General features: G+C 42.8%; 1 protein-coding gene across 3 annotated transcripts in view; it reads left to right on the forward strand.

Moving 5' to 3' along the window:
• LOC112233897 (protein kinase C zeta type-like) overlaps positions 1-21,666 on the forward strand; it is a 151,640-nt gene extending 129,974 nt beyond the window's left edge. For all 3 annotated transcript variants that reach the window (XM_024401800.2, XM_024401802.2, XM_024401801.2), the window contains 2 exons: positions 10,183-10,298; positions 20,887-21,666. In XM_024401800.2, the coding sequence (XP_024257568.1) occupies positions 10,183-10,298; positions 20,887-20,974 (204 nt within the window). In that variant the 3' untranslated portion in view covers positions 20,975-21,666. The remainder of the gene's footprint in view (positions 1-10,182; positions 10,299-20,886) is intronic.
• Positions 21,667-22,315: the final 649 nt, after the last annotated feature.

Consider the following 22,315-nt stretch of genomic DNA (forward strand, 5'->3'; position numbering starts at 1 on the left):
CGCAACCCCTATTACCAGCCTGTTCAACCTCTCTTTCATATCGTCTGAGATCCCCAAGGATTGGAAAGATGCCGCAGTCATCCCCCTCTTCAAAGGGGGAGACACCCTGGACCCAAACTGTTACAGACCTATATCCATCCTGCCCTGCCTACAGTGCCTTGCGAAAGTATTCGGCCCCCCTGAACTTTGCGACCTTTTGCCACATTTCAGGCTTCAAACATAAAGATATAAAACTGTATTTTTTTGTGAAGAATCAACAACAAATGGGACACAATCATGAAGTGGAACGACATTTATTGGATATTTCAAACTTTTTTAACAAATCAAAAACTTAAAAATTGGGCGTGCAAAATTATTCAGCCCCCTTAAGTTAATACTTTGTAGCGCCACCTTTTGCTGCGATTACAGCTGTAAGTCGCTTGGGGTATGTCTCTATCAGTTTTGCACATCGAGAGACTGGAATTTTTCCCATTCCTCCTTGCAAAACAGCTCGAGCTCAGTGAGGTTGGATGGAGAGCATTTGTGAACAGCAGTTTTCAGTTCTTTCCACAGATTCTCGATTGGATTCAGGTCTGGACTTTGACTTGGCCATTCTAACACCTGGATATGTTTATTTTTGACCCATTCCATTGTAGATTTTGCTTTATGTTTTGGATCATTGTCTTGTTGGAAGACAAATCTCCGTCCCAGTCTCAGGTCTTTTGCAGACTCCATCAGGTTTTCTTCCAGAATAGTCCTGTATTTGGCTCCATGCATCTTCCCATCAATTTTAACCATCTTCACTGTCCCTGCTGAAGAAAAGCAGGCCCAAACCATGATGCTGCCACCACCATGTTTGACAGTGGGGATGGTGTGTTCAGGGTGATGGGCTGTGTTGCTTTTACGCCAAACATAACGTTTTGCATTGTTGCCAAAAAGTTCCATTTTGGTTTCATCTGACTAGAGCACCTTCTTCCACATGTTTGGTGTGTCTCCCAGGTGGCTTGTGGCAAACTTTACACAACACTTTTTATGGATATCTTTAAGAAACTGCTTTCTTCTTACCACTCTTCCATAAAGGCCAGATTTGTGCAATATACGACTGATTGTTGTCCTATGGACAGAGTCTCCCACCTCAGCTGTAGATCTCTGCAGTTCATCCAGAGTGATCATGGGCCTCTTGGCTGCATCTCTGATCAGTCTTCTCCTTGTATGAGCTGAAAGTTTAGAGGGACGGCCAGGTCTTGGTAGATTTGCCGTGGTCTGATACTCCCATTTCAATATTATCGCTTGCACAGTGCTCCTTGGGATGTTTAAAGCTTGGGAAATCTTTTTGTATCGAAATCCGGCTTTAAACTTCTTCACAACAGTATCTCGGACCTGCCTGGTGTGTTCCTTGTTCTTCATGATGCTCTCTGCGCTTATAACGGACCTCTGAGACTATCACAGTGCAGGTGCATTTATACGGAGACTTGATTACACACAGGTGGATTGTATTTATCATCATTAGTCATTTAGGTCAACATTGGATCATTCAGAGATCCTCACTGAACTTCTGGAGAGAGTTTGCTGCACTGAAAGTAAAGGGGCTGAATAATTTTGCACGCCCAATTTTTGGCCGATAGAAATAGACTGCCTTGCCTGGTTCACCAACTACTTTGCAGACAGAGTTCAGTGTGTCAAGTCGGAGGTTATGTTGTCCAGTCCTCTGGCAGTCTATCGGGGTGCCACAGGGTTCAGTTCTCGGGCCGACTTTTCTCTGTATATATCAATGATGTTGCTCTTGCTGCGGGCGATTCCCTGATCCACCTCTACGCAGACGACACCATTCTGTATACTTCTGGCCCTTCCTTGGACACTGCTATCTAACCTCCAAACAACCTTTAATGCCATACAACACTCCTTCCGTGGCCTCCAACTGCTCTTAAACGCTAGTAAAACTAAATGCATGCTTTTCAACCGTTCGCTGCCTGCACCCGCACGCCCGACTATCATCACCACCTTGGATGGTTCCGACCTAGAATATGTGGACATCTATAAGTACCTAGGTGTCTGGCTAGACTGTAAACTCTCCTTCCAGACTCATATCAAACATCTCCAATCTAAAATCAAATATAGAGTCAGCTTTCTATTTCGCAACAAAGCCTCCTTCACTTATGCCGCCAAACTTACCCTAGAAAAAATGACTATCCTACCAATCCTCGACTTCGGCGATGTCATCTACAAAATGGATTCCAATACTCTACTCAGCAAACTGGATGCAGTTTATCACAGTGCCATCCATTTTGTAACTAAAGCACCTTATGCCACCCACCACTGCGACCTGTATGCTCTAGTCGGCTGGCCCTCGCTACATATTCGTCGCCAGACCCACTGGCTCCAGGTCATCTACAAGTCCATGCTAGGTAAAGCTCCGCCTTATCTCAGTTCACTGGTCACGTTGGCAACACCCACCCGTAGCACGCGCTCCAGCAGGTTGGCCGCCTTTCTAATTTGGCCGCCTTTCCTTCCAGTTCTCTGCTGCCTGTGACTGGAACGAATTGAAAAAATTGCTGAAGTTGGAGACTTATCTCCCTCACCAATTTTAAACATCTGCTATCTGAGCAGCTAACCGATCGCTGCAGCTGTACATAGTCCATCGGGAAATAGCCCACCCAATTTATCTACCTCATCCCCAAACTGTTTTTATTTATTTACTTTTCTGCTCTTTTGCACACCAGTATCTCTACCTGCACATGACCATCTGATCATTTATCACTCCAGTGTCAATCTGCTAAATTGTAATTATTCACCTACCTCCTTATGCCTTTTGCACACAATGTGTATAGACTCTTTTTCTTTTTTTCTACTGTGTTATTGACTTGTTTACTCCATGTGTAACTCTGTGTTGTTGTTTGTTCACACTGCTATGCTTTATCTTGGCCAGGTCGCAGTTGTAAATGAGAACTTGGTCTCAACTAGCCTACCTGGTTAAATAAAGGTTAAATATTTTTTTTTAAATCAGAGCAGCTTACAGATCATTGCACCTGTACATAGGCCACCTGTAAATAGCCCACCCAACTACCTCATCCCCATATTGTTATTATTATTATTTTTTGCTCCTTTGCACCCCAGTATCTCTACTTGCACATTCATCTTCTGCACATATATCACTCCAGTGTTTCATTGCTAAATTGTAATTACTTCGCCACTACGGCCAATTTATTGCCTTACCTCCCTAATCTTACCTCATTTGCACACACTGTATATAGACTTTTCTATTGCGTTATTGACTGTACGTTTGTTTATTCCATGTGTAACTCTGTCTTGTTTGTGTCGCACTGCTTTGCTTTATCTTGGACAGGTTGCAGTTGTAAATGAGAACTTGTTCTCAACTGGCCTTAAATAAAGGTTAAATAAAAAATGTTAAAAAACAGGCTCTGGCCTTTCCTATAAGATTTTATGTAGTTGATAAATTAGATATCTATGAGCACTCCCCATATCTGTTCTTACAGTACCCTCTGTTTTGAAAGAACCCTTTTTGTTTTGTTTAGAAAGCCCCCCTTCTTGTAGTTTAACTGTTCAAACAGCCCTGATAACTTGTCAGATGACTCAACAAGAGACTGACTAAAGGTTTCAGAGGGAGAAAACTGAGGGAACTACACATTGATGTGAAAAATGAGTTGTGTGTGTTCATTTGAGTGTGTGTATGAGAGAGTATGTGACAGTGAGAGCTCCTTGCCGGGCCCCTGCTGTTGATTGGCTGTAATTAGTAATCATCATCATCTCCTCACCCCTCTGGAGTCCTCCCTGCTGCCGTATCATGCACTCGCTCTCAAACACATACAGGCACGCACTTTCTGTCACAGACACACAGTCGCACGCACACACACTCTCTCTCTTACTCTCTCGGCCATCACGCACACAGGCAACGTCAGATGGTGATGTGATCTAAGGGTCTTTGGTTACCCCGCTCATCCTTGGCCCCAGCTCCCCTTTCAAGTTCCCTCGGGCTCCTGGGCCACTTCCTCTGAGTAGGAGAGGCTCATTTATGAACCATGCGTACATACAAAATATACCCCAAAATGTGCGTGTACAAGTTGTCATTTATAAAAAAACTGAACTGTCCTTTCCTCCACACAAACTTTAGACCATGCATACACACATCTTCTAGTGCTTGAAGCATTGTATTGAAATAAGGCTTAACTATTTTGTGCAAATGGCAGATAAGATGCAGCCATTTGCTGTTAGTGAGAATAGTGAAAATCAAGTGTGTTTTATTTTTGGAATCTAAAATAAGACACAGGAATCTGTTACCTATTTATTTTCATAACCATTGCAGAGTAAATTCTTCACCTTTTCTGTCCATGATGGGCTCATATTCCTGAAGTAGTTATACAACAAATTACCATGGTCATTCTTCATTGAATTGGGTCTATGTAAATATATAGGCTATGTATTTCAAGGTTTGATGTATGTGATCCCATAGGCACCGGATAAGACAGGAGAAATACTCCAGATATAACAGACTACCCCTAGCCCCCTGACACATAAACTACTGCAGCATAAATACTGGAGGCTGAGACAGGGGGGGTCAGGAGACACTGTGGCCCCACCCGATGATACCCCCGGACAGGGCCAAACAGGCAGGATATAACCCCACCCACTTTGCCAAAGCACAGCCCCCACACCAATAGAGGGATATCTTCAACCACCAACTTACCATCCTGAGACAAGGCCGAGTACAGCCCACAAAGATCTCCTCCACGGCACAACCCGGGGGGGGCGCAAACCCAGACAGGAGATCACATCAGTGACTCAACCCACTCAAGTGACGCACCCCTCCTAGGGACGGCATGGAAGAGCATCAGTAGGCCAGTGACTCAGCCCCTGTAATAGGGTTAGAGGCAGAGAATCCCAGTGGAGGGAGGGGAACCGGCCAGGCAGAGACAGCAAGGGCGGTTCGTTGCTCCAGTGCCTTTCCATTCACCTTCACACTCCTGGGCCAGACTACACTCAATCATAGGACCTACAGATGAGATGAGTCTTCAATAAAGACTTAAAGGTTGAGACTGAGTCTGCGTCTCTCACATGGGTAGGCAGGTCATTCCATAAAAATGGAGCTCTATAGGAGAAAGCCCTGCCTCCAGCAGTTTGCTTAGACATTCTAGGGACAATGAGGAAGCTTGCGTCTTGTGACCATAGCGTACATGTAGGTATGTACGGCAGGACCAAGTATAAACACCATGGAACCACGCAGCCGTCATACCACTCAGGAAGGAGACATGTTCTGTCTCCTAGAGATGAACGTACTTTGGTGCGAAAAGTGCAAATCAATCCCAGAAGAACAGCAAAGGACCTTGTAAAGATGCTGGAGGAAACAGATACAAAAGTATCTATATCCACAGTAAAATTATTCCTATATCGACAACCTGAAAGGCCACTCAGCAAGGAAGAAGGAAGAAGCCACTGCTCCAAAACCGCCATTAAAAAAAGCCAGACTACGGTTTGCAACTGCACATGGGGACAAAGATCGTATTTTTTTGAGAAATGTCCTCTGGTCTGATGAAACAAAAAAAGAACTGTTTGGCCATAATGACCATCGTTATGTTTGGAGGAAAAAGGGGGAGGCTTGCAAGCCGATGAACACCATCCCAACCGTGAAGCACGATGGTGGCAGCATCATGTTGTGTGGGTCCTTTGATGCAGGAGGGACTGGTGTACTTTACAAAATAGATGGCTTCATGAGGTTGGAAAATTATGTGCATATATTGAAACATCTCAAGACATCAGTCAAGTTAAAGCTTGGTCACAAGTGGGTCTTCCAAATGGACAATGACCCCAAGCATACTTCCAAAGTTGTGGCAAAATGGCCAAGGACAAGAAAGTCAAGGTATTGGAGTGGCCATCTCAAAGCCCTGAACTCAATCCTATAGAAAATGTGTGGGCCGGACTGAAAAAGAGTGTGCGAGTTACACCAGCTCTGACAGGAGGAATGACCTAAAATTCACCCAACTTATTGTGGGAAGCTTGTGGAAGGCTACCTGAAATGTTTGACCCAAGTTAAACAATTTAAAGGCAATGCTACCAAATACTAATTGAGTGTATGTAAACTTCTGACTCACTGGGAATGTGATAAATCTCTCTACTATTATTCTGACATTTCACATTTTTAAAATAAAGTGGTGATCCTAACTAACCTAAGACAGGGAATTTTTACTAGGATTAAATGTATTTGGCTAAGGTGTATGTAAACCTCCGACTTCAACTGTACATAAAGTGCTTTCATTTTCTAAACGTTAAAACAGATATGAAAATACCCTCAAATAAAAGCGGACATTCTATAGCCTACTGTCGCCTGAAATTAAACATTTGATCTCAAATCCAAAATGCTGGATGGAGTATAGAGCCAAATAAAAATGTCAAGCGTCACTGTCCAAATACATATGGAGGGGAGTGTATATAAAACACAAAGACGATGTTTTTTTGAACAATGTAAGGTCCTCGGTTGACTATTGCATGACTGAGAAGGACTGGAAAACCATGGAAACGAACCACATGTGAACCCTTACTCACTCTGCAGGGCCCAGTGAATCACCCACTAACAATATTGATAGGCTCACCCTTCCTTCCGCCATCATATTTTTTCCTCTCCTGCTTTTCTCTCTTTTTCTTTATTTTATTCATACAGTATCGGTCAAAAGTTGACACAACTACTCATTCAAGGGTTTTTCTTTATTATTTTTAAAAAACAATTTTCTACATTGTAGAATAATAGTGAAGACGTCAAAACTATGAAATAACACATGGAATCATGAAATAACCAAAAAAGTGTTAAAACAAATCAACATATATTTGAGATTCTTCAAAGTAGCCACCCTTTGCCTTGATGACAGCTTTGCACCCTCTTGGTATTCTCTCAAGCAGTGAATGCTTTTCCAACAGTCTTGGAGTTCCCACATATATGCTGAGCATTTGTTGGCTGCTTTTCTTTCACTCAGCGGTCCAACTCATCCCAAACCATCTCAATTGGGTTGAGGTTGGGTGATTGTGGAGGCCAGGTCATCTGATGCAGCACTCATCACTCTCCTTGGTCATATAGCCCTTACACAGCCTGGAGGTGTGTTTTGGGTCATTATCCTGTTGAAAAACAAATGATAGTCCAACTATGCTGGTTAAGTGTGTCTTGAATTCTAAATAAATCACAGACAGTGTCACCAGCAAAGCACCATCACACCATGCTTCACGGTGGGAACCACACATGCGGAGATCATCCGTTCACCTACTCTGCGTCTCACAAAGAAACAGCGGTTGGACCCAAAAATCCAACATTTGTACTCATCAGACCCAAGGACAGATTTCCACCGGTCTAATGTCCATTGCTCGTGTTTCTTGGCCCAAGCAAGTCTTCTTCTTATTGGTGTCCTTTAGTAGAGGTTTCTTTGCAGCAATTCCACCATGAAGGCCTGATTCATGCAGTCTCCTCTGAACAGTTGATTTAAAAAAACAATTGTTTAACCTTTATTTAACTAGGCAAGTCAGTTTTAAGAACAAATTCTTGTTTTCAATGACTGCCTTGTACATTTGTGGAATTTCTTTCCTTCTTAACTGCCTGTTCAGGGGCAGAACGACAGATGTGTTCCTTGTCAGCTCGGGGATTTGAACGTGCAACCTTTCGGTTACTAGTCCAACGCTCTAACCACTAGGCTACCCCGCCGCCCCGATGTTGAGGTGTGTCTGTTACTTGAACTCTGGGAAGCATTTATTTGGGCTTCAATCTGAGGTGGTTTCTGAGGCTGGTAACTAACTTATCCTCTGCAGCAGAGGTAACTCTGGGTCTTCCTTTCCTGTTGCGGTCCTCATGAGAGCCAGTTTCATCATAGAGCTTGATGGTTTTTGCGACTGCACTTGAAGAAACTTTAAAAGTTCTTGAAATCTTCCGCATTGACTGACCTTCATGTTTTAAAGTAATGATGGACTGTCTCTCTTTGCTTATTTGAGCTGTTATTGCCATAATATGGACTTGGTATTTTACCAAATAAGGATATGTTCTGTATACCACCCCTACCTTGTCACAACACAACTGATTGGCTCAAACACCTTTAGAAGGAAAGAAATTCCACAAATGTACTTTTAACAAGGCACACCTGTTAATTGAAATGCATTCCAGGTGATGAAGCTGGTTGAGAGAATGCCAAGAATGCCAAGAGTGTGTAAAGCTGTCTTCAAGGCAAAGAGTGGCTACTTTGAAGAATCTCAAATATAAAATATATTTTGATTTGTTTAACACTGTTTTGGCTACTACATGATTCCATGTGTGTTATTTTACAGTTTTGATGTCTTCACTATTATTCTACAATGTACAAATAAAGGAAACACCCTGGAATGGTTAGCTGTCCAAAGCTTTGACTGATACTGTATATTCAACAATGCCAATAAACAGACGTACAGTGCAACATTTACAAAGATAACCTGTGCATGTCACACCTGGGTCACATAAGTATTTGTTTCCTTTCAAATACGTAATTGCTATTCTGTGACAATCTGGACCAGGCTAGCATGGACCAGGTAATATTTACCAGACTCCGAAAACAGAAAAATGGACTGAAACATGGAGGGACTACCTGAACCTTGTACTTTCTAGAAATGTTCGTTTTAGTCGTCCGTTGCAAAATGTTTTTCTACAGTGTGCACGAATGACAGTGTTGTTTGTATTTTATCAGGGCAGCAGCTACTCTTCCTGGGGTCCAAACACATTAAGACACATTACACATAAAACAAAAGATAAAACAGTGTCTCTTCACAGTCCCTGCTGTTCCATAAGGTGTATTTTTATCTGTTTTTAAAATCTGATTCTACTGCTTGCTTCAGTTACCTGTGTGGAATAGAGTTCCATGTAGTCATGACTCTATGTAGTAATGTGCGCCTCCCATAGTCTGTTCTGGACTTCGGGATTGTGAAGAGACATCTGGTGGCATGTCTTGTGGGGTATGCATGGGTGTCCGAGCTGTGTGCCAGTAATTTAAACAGACAGCGTGTTGCACTCAGCTTGTCAATACTTCTTACGAAAACAAGTAGTGATGAAGTCAATCTCTCCTCCACTTTGAGCCATGAGAGATTGACATGCATATAATTAATGTTTGCTCTCTATGTACATTTAAGGGCCAGCCATGCTGCCCTGTTCTGAGCCAATTGTAATTTTCCTAAGTCCCTCTTTGTGGTACCTGACCACACGACTGAACAGTAGTCCAGGTGCAACGAACCTACGGCCTCTAGGACCTGCCTTGTTGATGGTGTTAAGAACGCAGAGCAGCGCTTTATTTTACCATCTTAGCTACTTTTGAATCAACATGTTTTGACCATGAAAGTTTGACAATCCAGGGTCACCTCAACTTGCTCAATTTCCACATTATTCATTACAAGATTTAGTTGAGGTTTAGGGTTTGTCCCAAATACAATGATTTTAGTTTTTGAAATATTTAACTAACTTGTTCCTTGCCACACATTCTGAAACTAACTGCAGCTCTTTGTTAAGTGTTGCAGTCAATTCAGTCACTGTAGTAGCTGATATGTATAGTGTTGAGTCATCCGCATACATAGACACACTGGCTTTACTCATGTTGTTAGTAAAGATTTTTAAAAGTAAGGGGCCTAGACAGCTGCCCTGGGGAATTCCTGGATTATGTTAGACAGGCTTCCATTAAAGAACACCCTCTGTCTTCTGTTAGACAGGTAACTCTTTATCCACAATATAGCAGGGGGTGTAAATCCATAACACATAAGATTTTCCAGCAGCAGACAATGATCGATAATGTCAAAAGCGCACTGAAGTTTAACAAAACAGCTCCCAATATTTTAATCATCCGTTTCTCTCAGCCAATCAGTAATTTGTGTGCTGGGCTTGTTGAATGTCCTTCCCTATAAGCATGCTGAAAGTCTGTTGTCAATTTGTTTACTGTAAAATAGCATTGTATCTGGTCAAACACCATTTTTCCCAAAAGTTTACTAAGGGTTGGTAACAGGCTGATTGGTCGGCTATTTGAGCCAGTAAAGGGGGGCTTTACTGTTCTTCAGTAGCGGAATGACTTTTGCTTCCCTCCAGGCCTGAGGGCACACACTTTCTAGTAGGCTTAAATTGAAGATGTGGCAAATAGGAGTGGCAATATTGTCTGCTATTATCCTCCAATTTTCCATTAAAGTTGTTGTGCTTGTCTCTCCATGCAGCTGGAGAAGAAACAGATGGCCCCGCCCTTCAAGCCCCAGATCGCAGACGACTATGGCCTGGAGAACTTTGACACCCAGTTCACTAACGAACCAGTGCAGCTAACACCAGACGATGAGTAAGTGAACACCCTCTAAACCAACATAACTAGCCTAACAGAAGACTACGTATTTGATCAAGACTAGATATTTAATGACTATATAGTTTAGATTTAACGAGTCATCAAACTAGTTATGAAGCGTGTATGACCACATATTTTAAACACTAATGTTATAGAGTACTGCAAATAGCTGGTAGTGTTTCAGTGTTCTATAACTAGTGTTATAATAACTTGATAACATATGGACGGTTAGTGGATAGGGGAGCTAGACAGGGCAAGGCCAGTTAAACTCTGGGAATGGTGATGGTTGTTGGCCAGTAGGGGGCACTCCTCTCTCAGGACCAGTCCAATCCAGTCTGTCACCGCTGTACCATAAGGGATTGGAGACTGGAGTCTGAGACTAGGGACCTATCCAGGAACAACCCCTAGCCCTTACCCACTATGAGACACTTGATTTCATACGTTTAAACAATATGGTGAAAATTCAACCTATAGCCTATCAGAGCAAGGTTGAGCTGTCTACATATTCCTTACCTCGGGTCGGCTAGGCACTAGGGGGTTGTTTCTAGACCGAGTCTATACAGGGTTTTTCAACGTGTGACTCATTTTACTGCCCCTTTGTGCTCCATGGATATCTACACTGATTATACCAAGCATTAGGAACACCTTCCTAATATTGTGTTGCCCCCCCCCCCCTTTGCCCTCGAACAGCCTCAATTAGTAGGGAGAATGGACTCTACAAGGCAAGGTGTCGAAAGTTTTCCACAGGGATGCTGGCCCATGTTGACTCCAATGCTTACCACAGTTGTGTCAATTTGGCTAGATGACCTTTGTGTGGTGGACCATTCTTGATACACACAGGAAGCTGTTGAGCATGAAAAACCCAGCAGTTTTACAGTTCTTGACACAAACTGGTGTACCTGACACCTACTACCATACCCCATTCAAAGGCACTTAGTCTTGTCCATTAAGCCTCTGAATGGCACACATACACAATCCATGTCTCAATTGTCTCAAGGCTTAAAAAACCTTATTTAACCTGTCTCCTCCCCTTCATCTACACTGATTGAAGTGGATTTAACAGGTGACATCAATAAGGGATCATAGACTGACCAGGTGAAAGCTATGTCATGGAAAGAGCAGGTGTTCTTAATGTTTTGTATACTCAGTGCATAACGGTCATTCAAAGTCATCAATAGTCTATGATAGTAGTGGTGAAGATCTTCAATATCTTAAAATTGAACAACCAGAGAGCATTCACCACCTGAGAATCTGCAACATAAGTGTCAACATCTTATATTGTAACAGCTATCCACATTTCTTCAGTCTGTTTACGAGTGGTACTATGCAACGTCCCCGACTCAATGTTTTTGAAAAAAATTGTCTTCAATGACAAAAAGAAAATGCCCTTGGTTCCAACAATGACTTCTTTCTCCAGTGTATACGCCATGTTTTGATCAATGTGGACATGTTGTCCACGGGGGCTTTGACAGAATCCTTGTTTTAGATTAACTTCAAAAGAATGGGCTGAAAAGATTTGGCATAGCAACAGAGGTGGCTGCTGTCCTACCGAGGGGCTCTGTAGCCAGAGTATGACAAACAAGCCAGGCTTTTCTCCACGGCTGCAGGAAACTATTCCAATGTGGCTTTGCAGGCGGTGCCAATAGATATTACTGGGCTGAAGTTTGTCAACATTTTCATTAAAATCAAATCCAATTTTATTTGTCACATGCGCCAAATACAACAGGTGTAGGTAGGCCTTACAGTGAAATGCTTACTTACAAGCCCTGAACCAACAATGCTGTTTTAAGAAAATACCCCCAAAAAAGTAAGAGATAAGAATAACAAATAATTAAGAGCAGCAGTAAATAACAATAGCGGGGCTATATACAGGGGGTACGGGTACCAGTGTTGAGGTAATTGAGGTAATATGTACATGTAGGTAGAGTTATTAAAGTGACTGTGCATATAGATACTAACAGAGAGTAGCAGCAGTGTAGAAGGGGGGGAGCAATGCAAATTGTCTGGGTAGCCATTTTATTAGCTGTTCAGGAGTCTTATGGCTTGGGGGTAGAAGCTGTTTAGAAGCCTCTTGAACCTAGACTTGGTGCTCCGGTACCGCTTGCCGTGTGGTAGCAGAGAGAACAGTCTATGACTCGGGCGACTGGAGTCTTTGGCCATTTTTAGCTCTTCCCTCTGCCCCCGCCTGGTACAGAGACCTTGGATGGCTGGAAACTTGGCCCTGGTGATGTACTGGGCCGTACGCACTACCCTCTGTAGTTCCTTGCGGTCGGAGGCTGAGCAGTTGCCATACCAGGCAGTGATGCAACCCGTCAGGATGCTCTCGATGGTGCAGCTGTAGAACTTTTTGAGGATCTGAGGACCCATGACAAATCTTTTCAGTCTCCTGAGGGGGAATAGGTTTTGTCGTGCCCTCTTCACGACTGTCTTGGTGTGTTTGGACCATGGTAGCTTGTAGATGAAGTGGACACCAAGGAACTTGAAGCTCTCAACCTGCTCCAATCCAGCCCCTTCGACGAGATGGGGGCGTGCTCGGTCCTCCTTTTCCTTTTGTCCACAATCATCTCCTTTGTCTTGATCACGTTGAGGGAGAGGTTGTTGTCCTTGCACCACACGGTCAGGTCTCTGACCACCTCTTTTTAGGCTGTCTCATCGTTGTCTGTGATCAGTTCTGTTGCTGTTGTGTCAACAGCAAACTTAATGATGGTGTTGGAGTCGTGTCTGGCCATGCAGTCATGAGTGAACAGGGAGTACAGGAGGTGACTGAGCAGGCACCCCTGAGGGACCCCCGTGTTAAGGATCAGCGTGGTGGATGTGTTGTTACCTACCCTTACCACCTGGGGGCGGCCCATCAGGAAGTCCAGGATCCAGTTGCAGGGAGGTGTTTAGTCCCAGGGTCCTTAGCTTAGTGATAAACTTTGAGGGCACTATGGTGTTGAACGCTAAGCTGTAGTCAATGAATAGCATTCTCACATTGGTGATCCTTTTGTCCAGGTGTGAAAGGGCAGTGTGGAGTGCAACAGAGATTGCATCATCTGTGAATCTGCAGTATGCAAATTGGGTCTAGGGTTTCTGGGATGGAACATGTGGGTATTACAGACTCAGTGTTACATGCCTCGAAGCGAGCATAGAAGTTATTTAGCTCGTCTGGTAGACTCATGTCACTGGGCAGCTCTCTCGGCTGTGCTTCCCTTTGTAGTCTGTAATAGTTTGCAAGCCCTGCCACATCCGCGAGCGTCGGAGCCGGTGCAGTACGAGTCGATCTTAGTCCTGTATTGTTTGCCTGTTTGATGGTTCGTTGGAGGGCATAGCGGGATTTCTTATACGTTTCCGGGTTAGAGTCCCGCTCCTTGAAAGCGGCAGCTCTACCCTTTAGCTCAGTGCGAATGTTGCCTGTAATCCATGGCTTCTGGTTGGGGTATGTACGTACAGTCACTGTGGGGACACTTATTGATAAAGCCAGTGAGTGATGTAGTGTACTCCTCAATGCCATCGGAAGAATCCCGGAACATATTCCAGTCTGTGCTAGCAAAATTAAATGATACATTGTGGACTAATTTCATGTTAAGGCTCGATGTTTGTTTGTTTTCTATCCATTCAGCTTTCTATATAAATATATTGGCAATCAGATGCCATACAAATCAGAAGAAAAAGGCTGAGAACAATGCAAATTCTAGGCACTTCGAGGAACATACAGTTTTCAGAATACTTGGAAACTGTGGTCCATAAGTCTATATATGTTTTTTATTTTTAAGTCGATTTGAACTTCAAATTCTGTATCCTGCCTGCCTTTGTCGGTTTCGAACTCTAACATAGTCCCATCATCTATCCATCTACCCTCAGTATAAGCCCACATTATCTCTTGGGTTCTGACAGCCGAGGAGTCTATACCGAGGTGTGTCAGATCAACCAGAGCTGCACCTCTCATCTCATTAGGGCCAACTGGGGGCTCACCCACTTGTCTGGAGTAATTTGCAGAGGGATTTGAGGTTTGCTGTGACAGTCTGTGGGGTTTAGCGTTGGGAAGGAGAAAGAGGTGAAGGGGGGTTGTGAGTTGGCAGCTCTGCCAGTTCAATGGGAGAAGAGATCTCAAGCAGGCTTCAAACGCCATTGCATGGCAGCCCCACAGTACTTCAAAAGGAGAGACGCGATGCCTCTCTCTCTCTCTCGCTCTCTCTCTTTTTCTGTGTCGCTCAGGAGAGAGGGGTGATGTCGCCCACTCCTGCCGAACGGGAGAGGGAGTGATGTAAATCACGCCCCCTCCTCTTCTGTGATGGGTTTGGCAGACGAAAAAAGAAAAGTGAGAGAGAGAGTGAGTGAGTGGGAGGGAGAAAATGGGTAAACCCTCCTTGTTTGGATTTACTTTGCTGCATTAAAAAACCCTAGCTTCCTGAGAGCCCTTGCCAAGGAGCTAGGAGAGAGGGTGAGAGAGAGGATTTCATTTGCTTTTGCCAGCGCCGTGACTTCACCAGTCTTGGAAATGGCGAGTACGGCGAGACCCAAAGCAATAAGGATTCAGTCTTTTCTATGTTCTATGGCTAGCCACAGAGATTCAAAGGCTTTATTTTTTGTCTATAGACAGGGACGAAATGTTTTTAAATCCCTGGATCTGTATTGTAGGTAGAGTGAGGAGGTTGATTGGATTGGTTCCGTCCCACTTTGTTTTATGAATGCTGTGTGTGTGTGGGCACCACCATGAAATACAAGGCTGTCTGTCTTTCTTCCCTTGAGCCCCCTCTCTCTCAGCTCCCAGCTCTGACAACCTTTTTCCCCCTCTTATAATTTTCTTTCTCCCTTTCCTCCTCTCACTTGGTTCTCTCTCTTTCTCTCAGTCTCTTTCTCCCCCGTGCTCTCGTTCTCTGTGTTGCTCGCTCTCTCCGCATCTGGTAACACTTTTAAGCTGTCTCTGGAAAAAAGGCAACATTTGTGCTAGTGAGCACTCTTGTTTGTTTTGGTTGTGTCCCAAATGTTCCCTCTTCGCTCTGTTTCTCTTTTGTGGTCTTGTGCCTTTCCCCTCCTTTTCTCACTGCCTCAAGTTTGCTGCTACTCGCTGACTTCACTCAAACAATGTTATCTAGCTAGCAGCACCCAAGTGTGCTCACAGATAGAATATCCATTGATAATTTTAGACTGTTTGTATAATTTCAGTTGAATCTTACAGATTGCATTTTCTGGGTGTTGAATGGGATTCTAGAGGCATGGTGGTGTGTTTGTGTCTGGATCTAGATTACAATGAGCTGGAGATGAGGCTTCTCAAAACTGGTCTAGGATCATCTCTACCAACATTAAACCTCACCTCAGCCATTACAGGCAAAATAACCACAACCAAACAGGACCAGCGTTTAAAGACAACCTACATCTCCAGTACGGAAGCCTCTCTATTCCTCTCTCTTTCCAAGAGGCCTCCTTCCTGCGGCTCCACCCTACCCTCCTGGGGAGTGCGGTCAGCCTTCTTTACTACGGCAGATGAGGGATGCGTCTCAAATGGCACCCTATTCCCTATATAGTGCACTACTTTTGACAGGGCTCTGGTCAGAAGTAGTGCATTATAACAGGAATAGGGTGCCATTTGAGATGCAGAGGAACAACATGTTGCTGTTGTTGGAGAAGCAGCTGCAGCAGAAGCTACGCTCTCAGAGTAGTACATTTATTTTTACACAGCCACTCCAAACCAGTCACACGGTTCACTTCATTTATAGATGATTACCGCTTTGTTAATGGAACCAACCGGGGGCTCAGCTGGGGAGAGTTCACTGATGAAGCAACAACATCCTGATCTTTCTTCTACGTTCTCACATTGTGCAAAGGGACATTTTTTTGCTGGGGTTTAATGGTAGATTGTGTGTTAGAACAGTGGTGAGGTTGTTTGAACATTGCTGGCTTGAAATAACTGTAAGCTACTAGGTGGATCATAGCCTTACTCATTGGCACCCTAGTAATGATGTCCATGTTTGACTTGAAATAGGACTATTCTCACCCGACTGCCAAAGATTCCCTATGAATAGGAGAGCTGTAAAGGTAGCTCCTGAAGTACTGCACTAGCATGTCTATACCCTTTAAAGACATGCTCCAGAACTCAGGCGACTACCACGTATTTTCTAAACATCCCGCTTTGGGCTGGATGTGTCGATGTGTAGTTCACACATGCATAATCTATGAGATGAATTACTGTCTTTACCTCAATTAGCCACGAAATCCCTAGTCTGAAAGCAACTGTTTTTCTGGAAGCTGTGCTGCGCTACATTTCCCCCCTCGTGGGCCAGCCCCCTAGCAATTCAAGTTTAACCAATGGCTTCAGCACTTCACCATTTGAGTGACAGCTAACAAGAGGCACATCATGCACCCACAGCAGAGCAAGAGAGAATGCAACGTGATGCACATATGTGACATACAGTACTAGTCAAAAGTTTGGACACACCTACTCATTCCAGGGTTTTTCTTTATTTTTACTATTTTCTACATTGTAGAGTAATAGTGAAGACATCAAAGTGATGAAATAACACACTGACCCAACACACCTCCAGGCTGTGTAAGGGCTATTTGACCAAGAAGGAGTTAGATGGAGTGCTGCATCAGATGACCTGGCCTCCACAATCACCCGACCTCAACCAAAGTGAGATGGTTTTGGATGAGTTGGACTGCAGAGTGAAGGAAAAGCGCTCAGCACATGTGGGAACTCCTTTAACTTCTCTGGGATATGTGGGACGGTAGCGTCCCATCTCGCCAACAGCCAGTGAAACTGCAGGGCGCCAAATTCAAAACAACAGAAATCACATAATTAAAATTCCTCAAACATACAAGTATTATACACCATTTTAAAGATGAACTTCTTGTAAATGCATCTAGTCACAGAAAACCATACAACCATTTTCAGCCAAGGAGAGGGCACACAAGTCAGAAATAGTGATTAAATTCATCACTAACCTTTGATCTTCATCAGATGGCACTCACAGGACTTCATGTTATGCAATAAATGTGTGTGTTGTTCGATAAAGTGAATCTTTATGTCCAAAAACCTCATTTGAAATGCATTGTCTCAAACAAACATCTGGTGAAAGTGCAGAGAGCCACATCAAATTACAGAAATAAACATTGATAAAAGATACAAGTGTTATGCATGGAATTATAGATAAACTTCTCCTTAATGCAACCGCTGTGTTAGATTTCAAAAAACCTTTACGGCGAAAGCTCACCTTGCGATTATGTTAGGTCAGCACCTACAGTGCCTTGCGAAAGTATTCGGCCCTCTTGAACTTTGCGACCTTTTGCCACATTTCAGGCTTCAAACATAAAGATATAAAACTGTATTTTTTTGTGAAGAATCAACAACAAGTGGGACGACATTTATTGGATATTTCAAACTTTTTTAACAAATCAAAAACTGAAAAATTGGGCGTGCAAAATTATTCAGCCCCCTTAAGTTAATACTTTGTAGCTCCACCTTTTGCTGCGATTACAGCTGTAAGTCGCTTGGGGTATGTCTCTATCAGTTTTGCACATCGAGAGAGTGAAATTTTTTCCCATTCCTCCTTGCAAAACAGCTCGAGCTCAGTGAGGTTGGATGGAGAGCATTTGTGAACAGCAGTTTTCAGTTCTTTCCACAGATTCTCGATTGGATTCAGGTCTGGACTTTGACTTGGCCATTCTAACACCTGGATATGTTTATTTTTGAACCATTCCATTGTAGATTTTGCTTTATGTTTTGGATCATTGTCTTGTTGGAAGACAAATCTCCGTCCCAGTCTCAGGTCTTTTGCAGACTCCATCAGGTTTTCTTCCAGAATGGTCCTGTATTTGGCTCCATCCATCTTCCCATCAATTTTAACCATCTTCCCTGTTCCTGCTGAAGAAAAGCAGGCCCAAACCATGATGCTGCCACCACCATGTTTGACAGTGGGGATGGTGTGTTCAGGGTGATGTGCTGTGTTGCTTTTACGCCAAACATAACGTTTTGCATTGTTGCCAAAAAGTTCAATTTTGGTTTCATCTGACCAGAGCACCTTCTTCCACATGTTTGGTGTGTCTCCCAGGTGGCTTGTGGCAAACTTTAAACGACACTTTTTATGGATATCTTTAAGAAATGGCTTTCTTCTTGCCACTCTTCCATAAAGGCCAGATTTGTGCAATATACGACTGATTGTTGTCCTATGGACAGAGTCTCCCACCTCAGCTGTAGATCTCTGCAGTTCATCCAGAGTGTTCATGGGCCTCTTGGCTGCATCTCTGATCAGTCTTCTCCTTGTATGAGCTGAAAGTTTAGAGGGACGGCCAGGTCTTGGTAGATTTGCAGTGGTCTGATACTCCTTCCATTTCAATATTATCGCTTGCACAGTGCTCCTTGGGATGTTTAAAGCTTGGGAAATCTTTTTGTATCCAAATCCGGCTTTAAACTTCTTCACAACAGTATCTCGGACCTGCCTGGTGTGTTCCTTGTTCTTCGTGATGCTCTCTGCGCTTTTAACGGACCTCTGAGACTATCACAGTGCAGGTGCATTTATACGGAGACTTGACTACACACAGGTGGATTGTATTTATCATCATTAGTCATTTAGGTCAACATTGGATCATTCAGAGATCCTCACTGAACTTCTGGAGAGAGTTTGCTGCACTGAAAGTAAAGGAGCTGAATAATTTTGCACGCCCAATTTTTCAGTTTTTGATTTGTTAAAAACGTTTGAAATATCCAATAAATGTCATTCCACTTCATGATTGTGTCCCACTTGTTGTTGATTCTTCACAAAAAAATACAGTTTTATATCTTTATGTTTGAAGCCTGAAATGTGGCAAAATGTCGCAAAGTTCAAGGGGGCCGAATACTTTCGCAAGGCACTGTAGCCACGGAAAAACATACAGCCATTTTCCAAAGGAGAGGTGTCAGAAAAGTCAGAAATAGCGTTATAAATATTCACTTACCTTTGATGATCGGAATGCATTCACAGGAATCCCAGTTCCACAATAAATGTTTGTTTTGTTCGATAAAGTCCATCATTTATGTCCAACTACCTCCTTTTTGTTTGCACGTTTAGCCCAGTAATCCAAATGCTCAATGCGCGATTGTTTAGTTCTGACAAAAAGTTTTTTATATCCAGTTCGTAGAAACATGTCAAACGATGTCTAGAATCAATCTTTAGGATGTTTTTATCATAAATCTTCAATATTTAAACCGGACAATTCCTTTGTCTTTAGAAATGAAAAGGAACGCAGCTACCTCTCTACATCACAGTAGAAGCCTGAAACAAGGTTCTAATGACTGTTGACATCTAGTGGAAGCCTTAGGAAGTGCAATATGACCCCATAGACACTATATATTCAATAGGCAATGACTTGAAAACCTACAAACCTCAGATTTCCCACTTCCTGGTTGGATTTTTTCTCAGGTTTTTGCCTGCCATATGAGTTGTGTTATACTCACATACATCATTCAAACAGTTTTAGAAACTTCAGAGTGTTTTCTATCCAAATTCTAGCTTTTGGTCCTGAGTAGCAGGCAGTTTACTCTGGGCACCTTTATTATCCAAGCTACTCAATACTGCAGCCCCCCCCAGTCCCAAAGAAGTTAAGACCTAGCCACAGAAAAGCATTCCAGGTGACGCTAGTTGAGAGAATGCCAAGAGTGTGCAAAGCAATTTTCAGGGACCACTTTTGGCTCGTGAGTGCTACTTTCAGAACTACTGGCTAAAAAGTATACAAAAATACAGGAGAATTGTACCATTTGTATTTTTCCATTTCTTCTGCATCTGTAGATATCAACCATTAGTATGTGCGATTAAGGAGGGCTGACCTAGAGCGGTGTATGTGAGACAAGGCTGTCACATATGTTACACAAGGCTCATTAGAAGGTATGGGGTTCTTCTACATAGATCATAGGAAATCCCAGAATATAGTGTCTTTAATATTGTAACAAGTTCACATATAGTTGCTGTCACAAACTCCAAACAGTTGCCACTTACTAGTTGGATATTAATTTCCCACTGAACAAGTCATTTCTGTACTTACAGCATTCATATAAATACATTTTGATCAGGTTTTTGCTTTGGCGGATCTTTTTTTCATTGACATTTATCAATAAAACTCATGAATGCAACTGTTTATATCAAATAGTTTTGATTTCTACTTGTAACCCAGGTTGTCCTGAAAAGAAGATGGTAAAACACATCATAGTGAGGCTAAATGTAAGGGCTGGGCATGCAGATAAATGAAAGTCAGATAAATTAATTTTTTTTTTTTGCTGGGGTCTCGGGACTGAGGGTAAAAGCAACACATATAGCCACGAAAACCATGAAACACAGGAAACCCACAGATACACAATTTGTGAGTAGCCAAAGAGTCACACTGCTATATTTGAAGATGAGTGTCTGACATAGGAAGCGAACCGGCGATGTTTGGAGCCGTAAGCTGCTACCCTCTAGTGAACATATGCCACGTCGCCTCCCTACATATAACTATCTTGTACAAATGTCTAGAAAATAAGTCTAAAGCTGCCAATCAGGCTAAAGTAGCACATTGTAGCAATTTTTATTTGTTCTGGGTTAAATGACCTTTTTTGCCATTCTCTCTCTCCTCTTTTCTCCCTCTCCTCTCCCAGGGACGTCATCAAGAGAATAGACCAGTCTGAGTTTGAGGGATTTGAATACATCAACCCTCTGCTGCTATCCGCAGAGGAGTCTGTATGAGGGAGAAGAGACCTCTTCTCCCACCTGTGTCTGTCCACCCCCCCTCTCAGCCAAATCTATGAACAACTCCCTCTGGGATGGAGGGAGGACAAGAAACTCCTGGCTTTGCACGAGGTTCGAGGACATGAGTGCGAAACTGATACTTTTTTTTCTTTGTGGATCCCCCATAATGCATTGCATTATTTTGTCACCTGGGAAAAACTCTTTGGAGGTGGTCAACATAAAAAAAGGACACAGGAACATTTCCAAAACCTGGTTGTTGATTGTCTTCACGTTTTTTGTTTGTTTCCCCAACAACTCCATCTCTGTGTCAGCAGCACGGCTGGCTATGACATTTCAACAACAGAAAGCGACTTCATTCTGTGCCTGCCATCGTAAAACAGATTTGACAGTCCCGCCCCTCGCATCCCTGGATGGAATATGACAGTTCTACGACTAGAACTTGAAGTTATGTGCACTTTGTTTTGTTAATTCATTTTTTGTTTGTTTTTTTTACTTGTAGGAGGCTCCGCTGCCTCGAGCAAAATAAGAATGTACAATGACGAAGGAAAAAATGATGATACAAGTTATTGTGTATTATAATGTAGGTAGCAACTCCAAATTGATGATGCCTTTCTATTGATGCAAAGTGGCACGTTTTATTCATGACCATGAACTTTCTTTTTGTTCGTTTTCCTCAGCATTGATTTTCATTAACAGAAAAAAAAACTGAGACAAAAGTTTTATTTTTATTTAAGAAGTGCCTCAAAGATCCAATCTACACCATGTTTCTGATTGCACTTATCGATTGTTCCAATTCCTTTCAGCTGCCTGGTGGGTTGGTCAGTTGGTGAAAAAAAGCCAGTGGAACACATCGCTCATACAGACCAAGGGCCTCATTTCTAAAGGGTTTTTGTGCACAGATTTTATTGTAAATTGAGCATACACGTAAATGTAAATTATGCCAATGTTTTAAGAGTTAAATCTTTAACAACCTTGAGCTTGACAAGAAAATATGCAGTAGGAAGCATTTTTGTAGATCATCCAATACCCTGATAGCACAAAGAGGCAAACTATCATCTGTCAGTCAACAGAATTTTGAAGGATAGTGAATGGTCCTCAGCACTGAAGTATGGGCAACTGTAAGTCTCTATACTTCAAACTTGAGAAGTCTGTTGCCATAGTCCTTTACCATTCACAGCATATAAAAATGTAGTTGATCACCATAGATGCTGAGTGAAAGCTGTTTAATGGGGAAATATTTTTAAAGAACCACTGAACACGCTGTTTGGCACCTGTGTTTTTCTGTTGCTCATTAGAAAAACGAGAATTCAGTCTTGGCTGTGTGTTTCCTGACCGATT

The sequence above is a fragment of the Oncorhynchus tshawytscha genome, linkage group LG22, assembly GCF_018296145.1.
Source record: "Oncorhynchus tshawytscha isolate Ot180627B linkage group LG22, Otsh_v2.0, whole genome shotgun sequence".
In the NCBI taxonomy this organism is placed as follows: domain Eukaryota; kingdom Metazoa; phylum Chordata; class Actinopteri; order Salmoniformes; family Salmonidae; genus Oncorhynchus; species Oncorhynchus tshawytscha.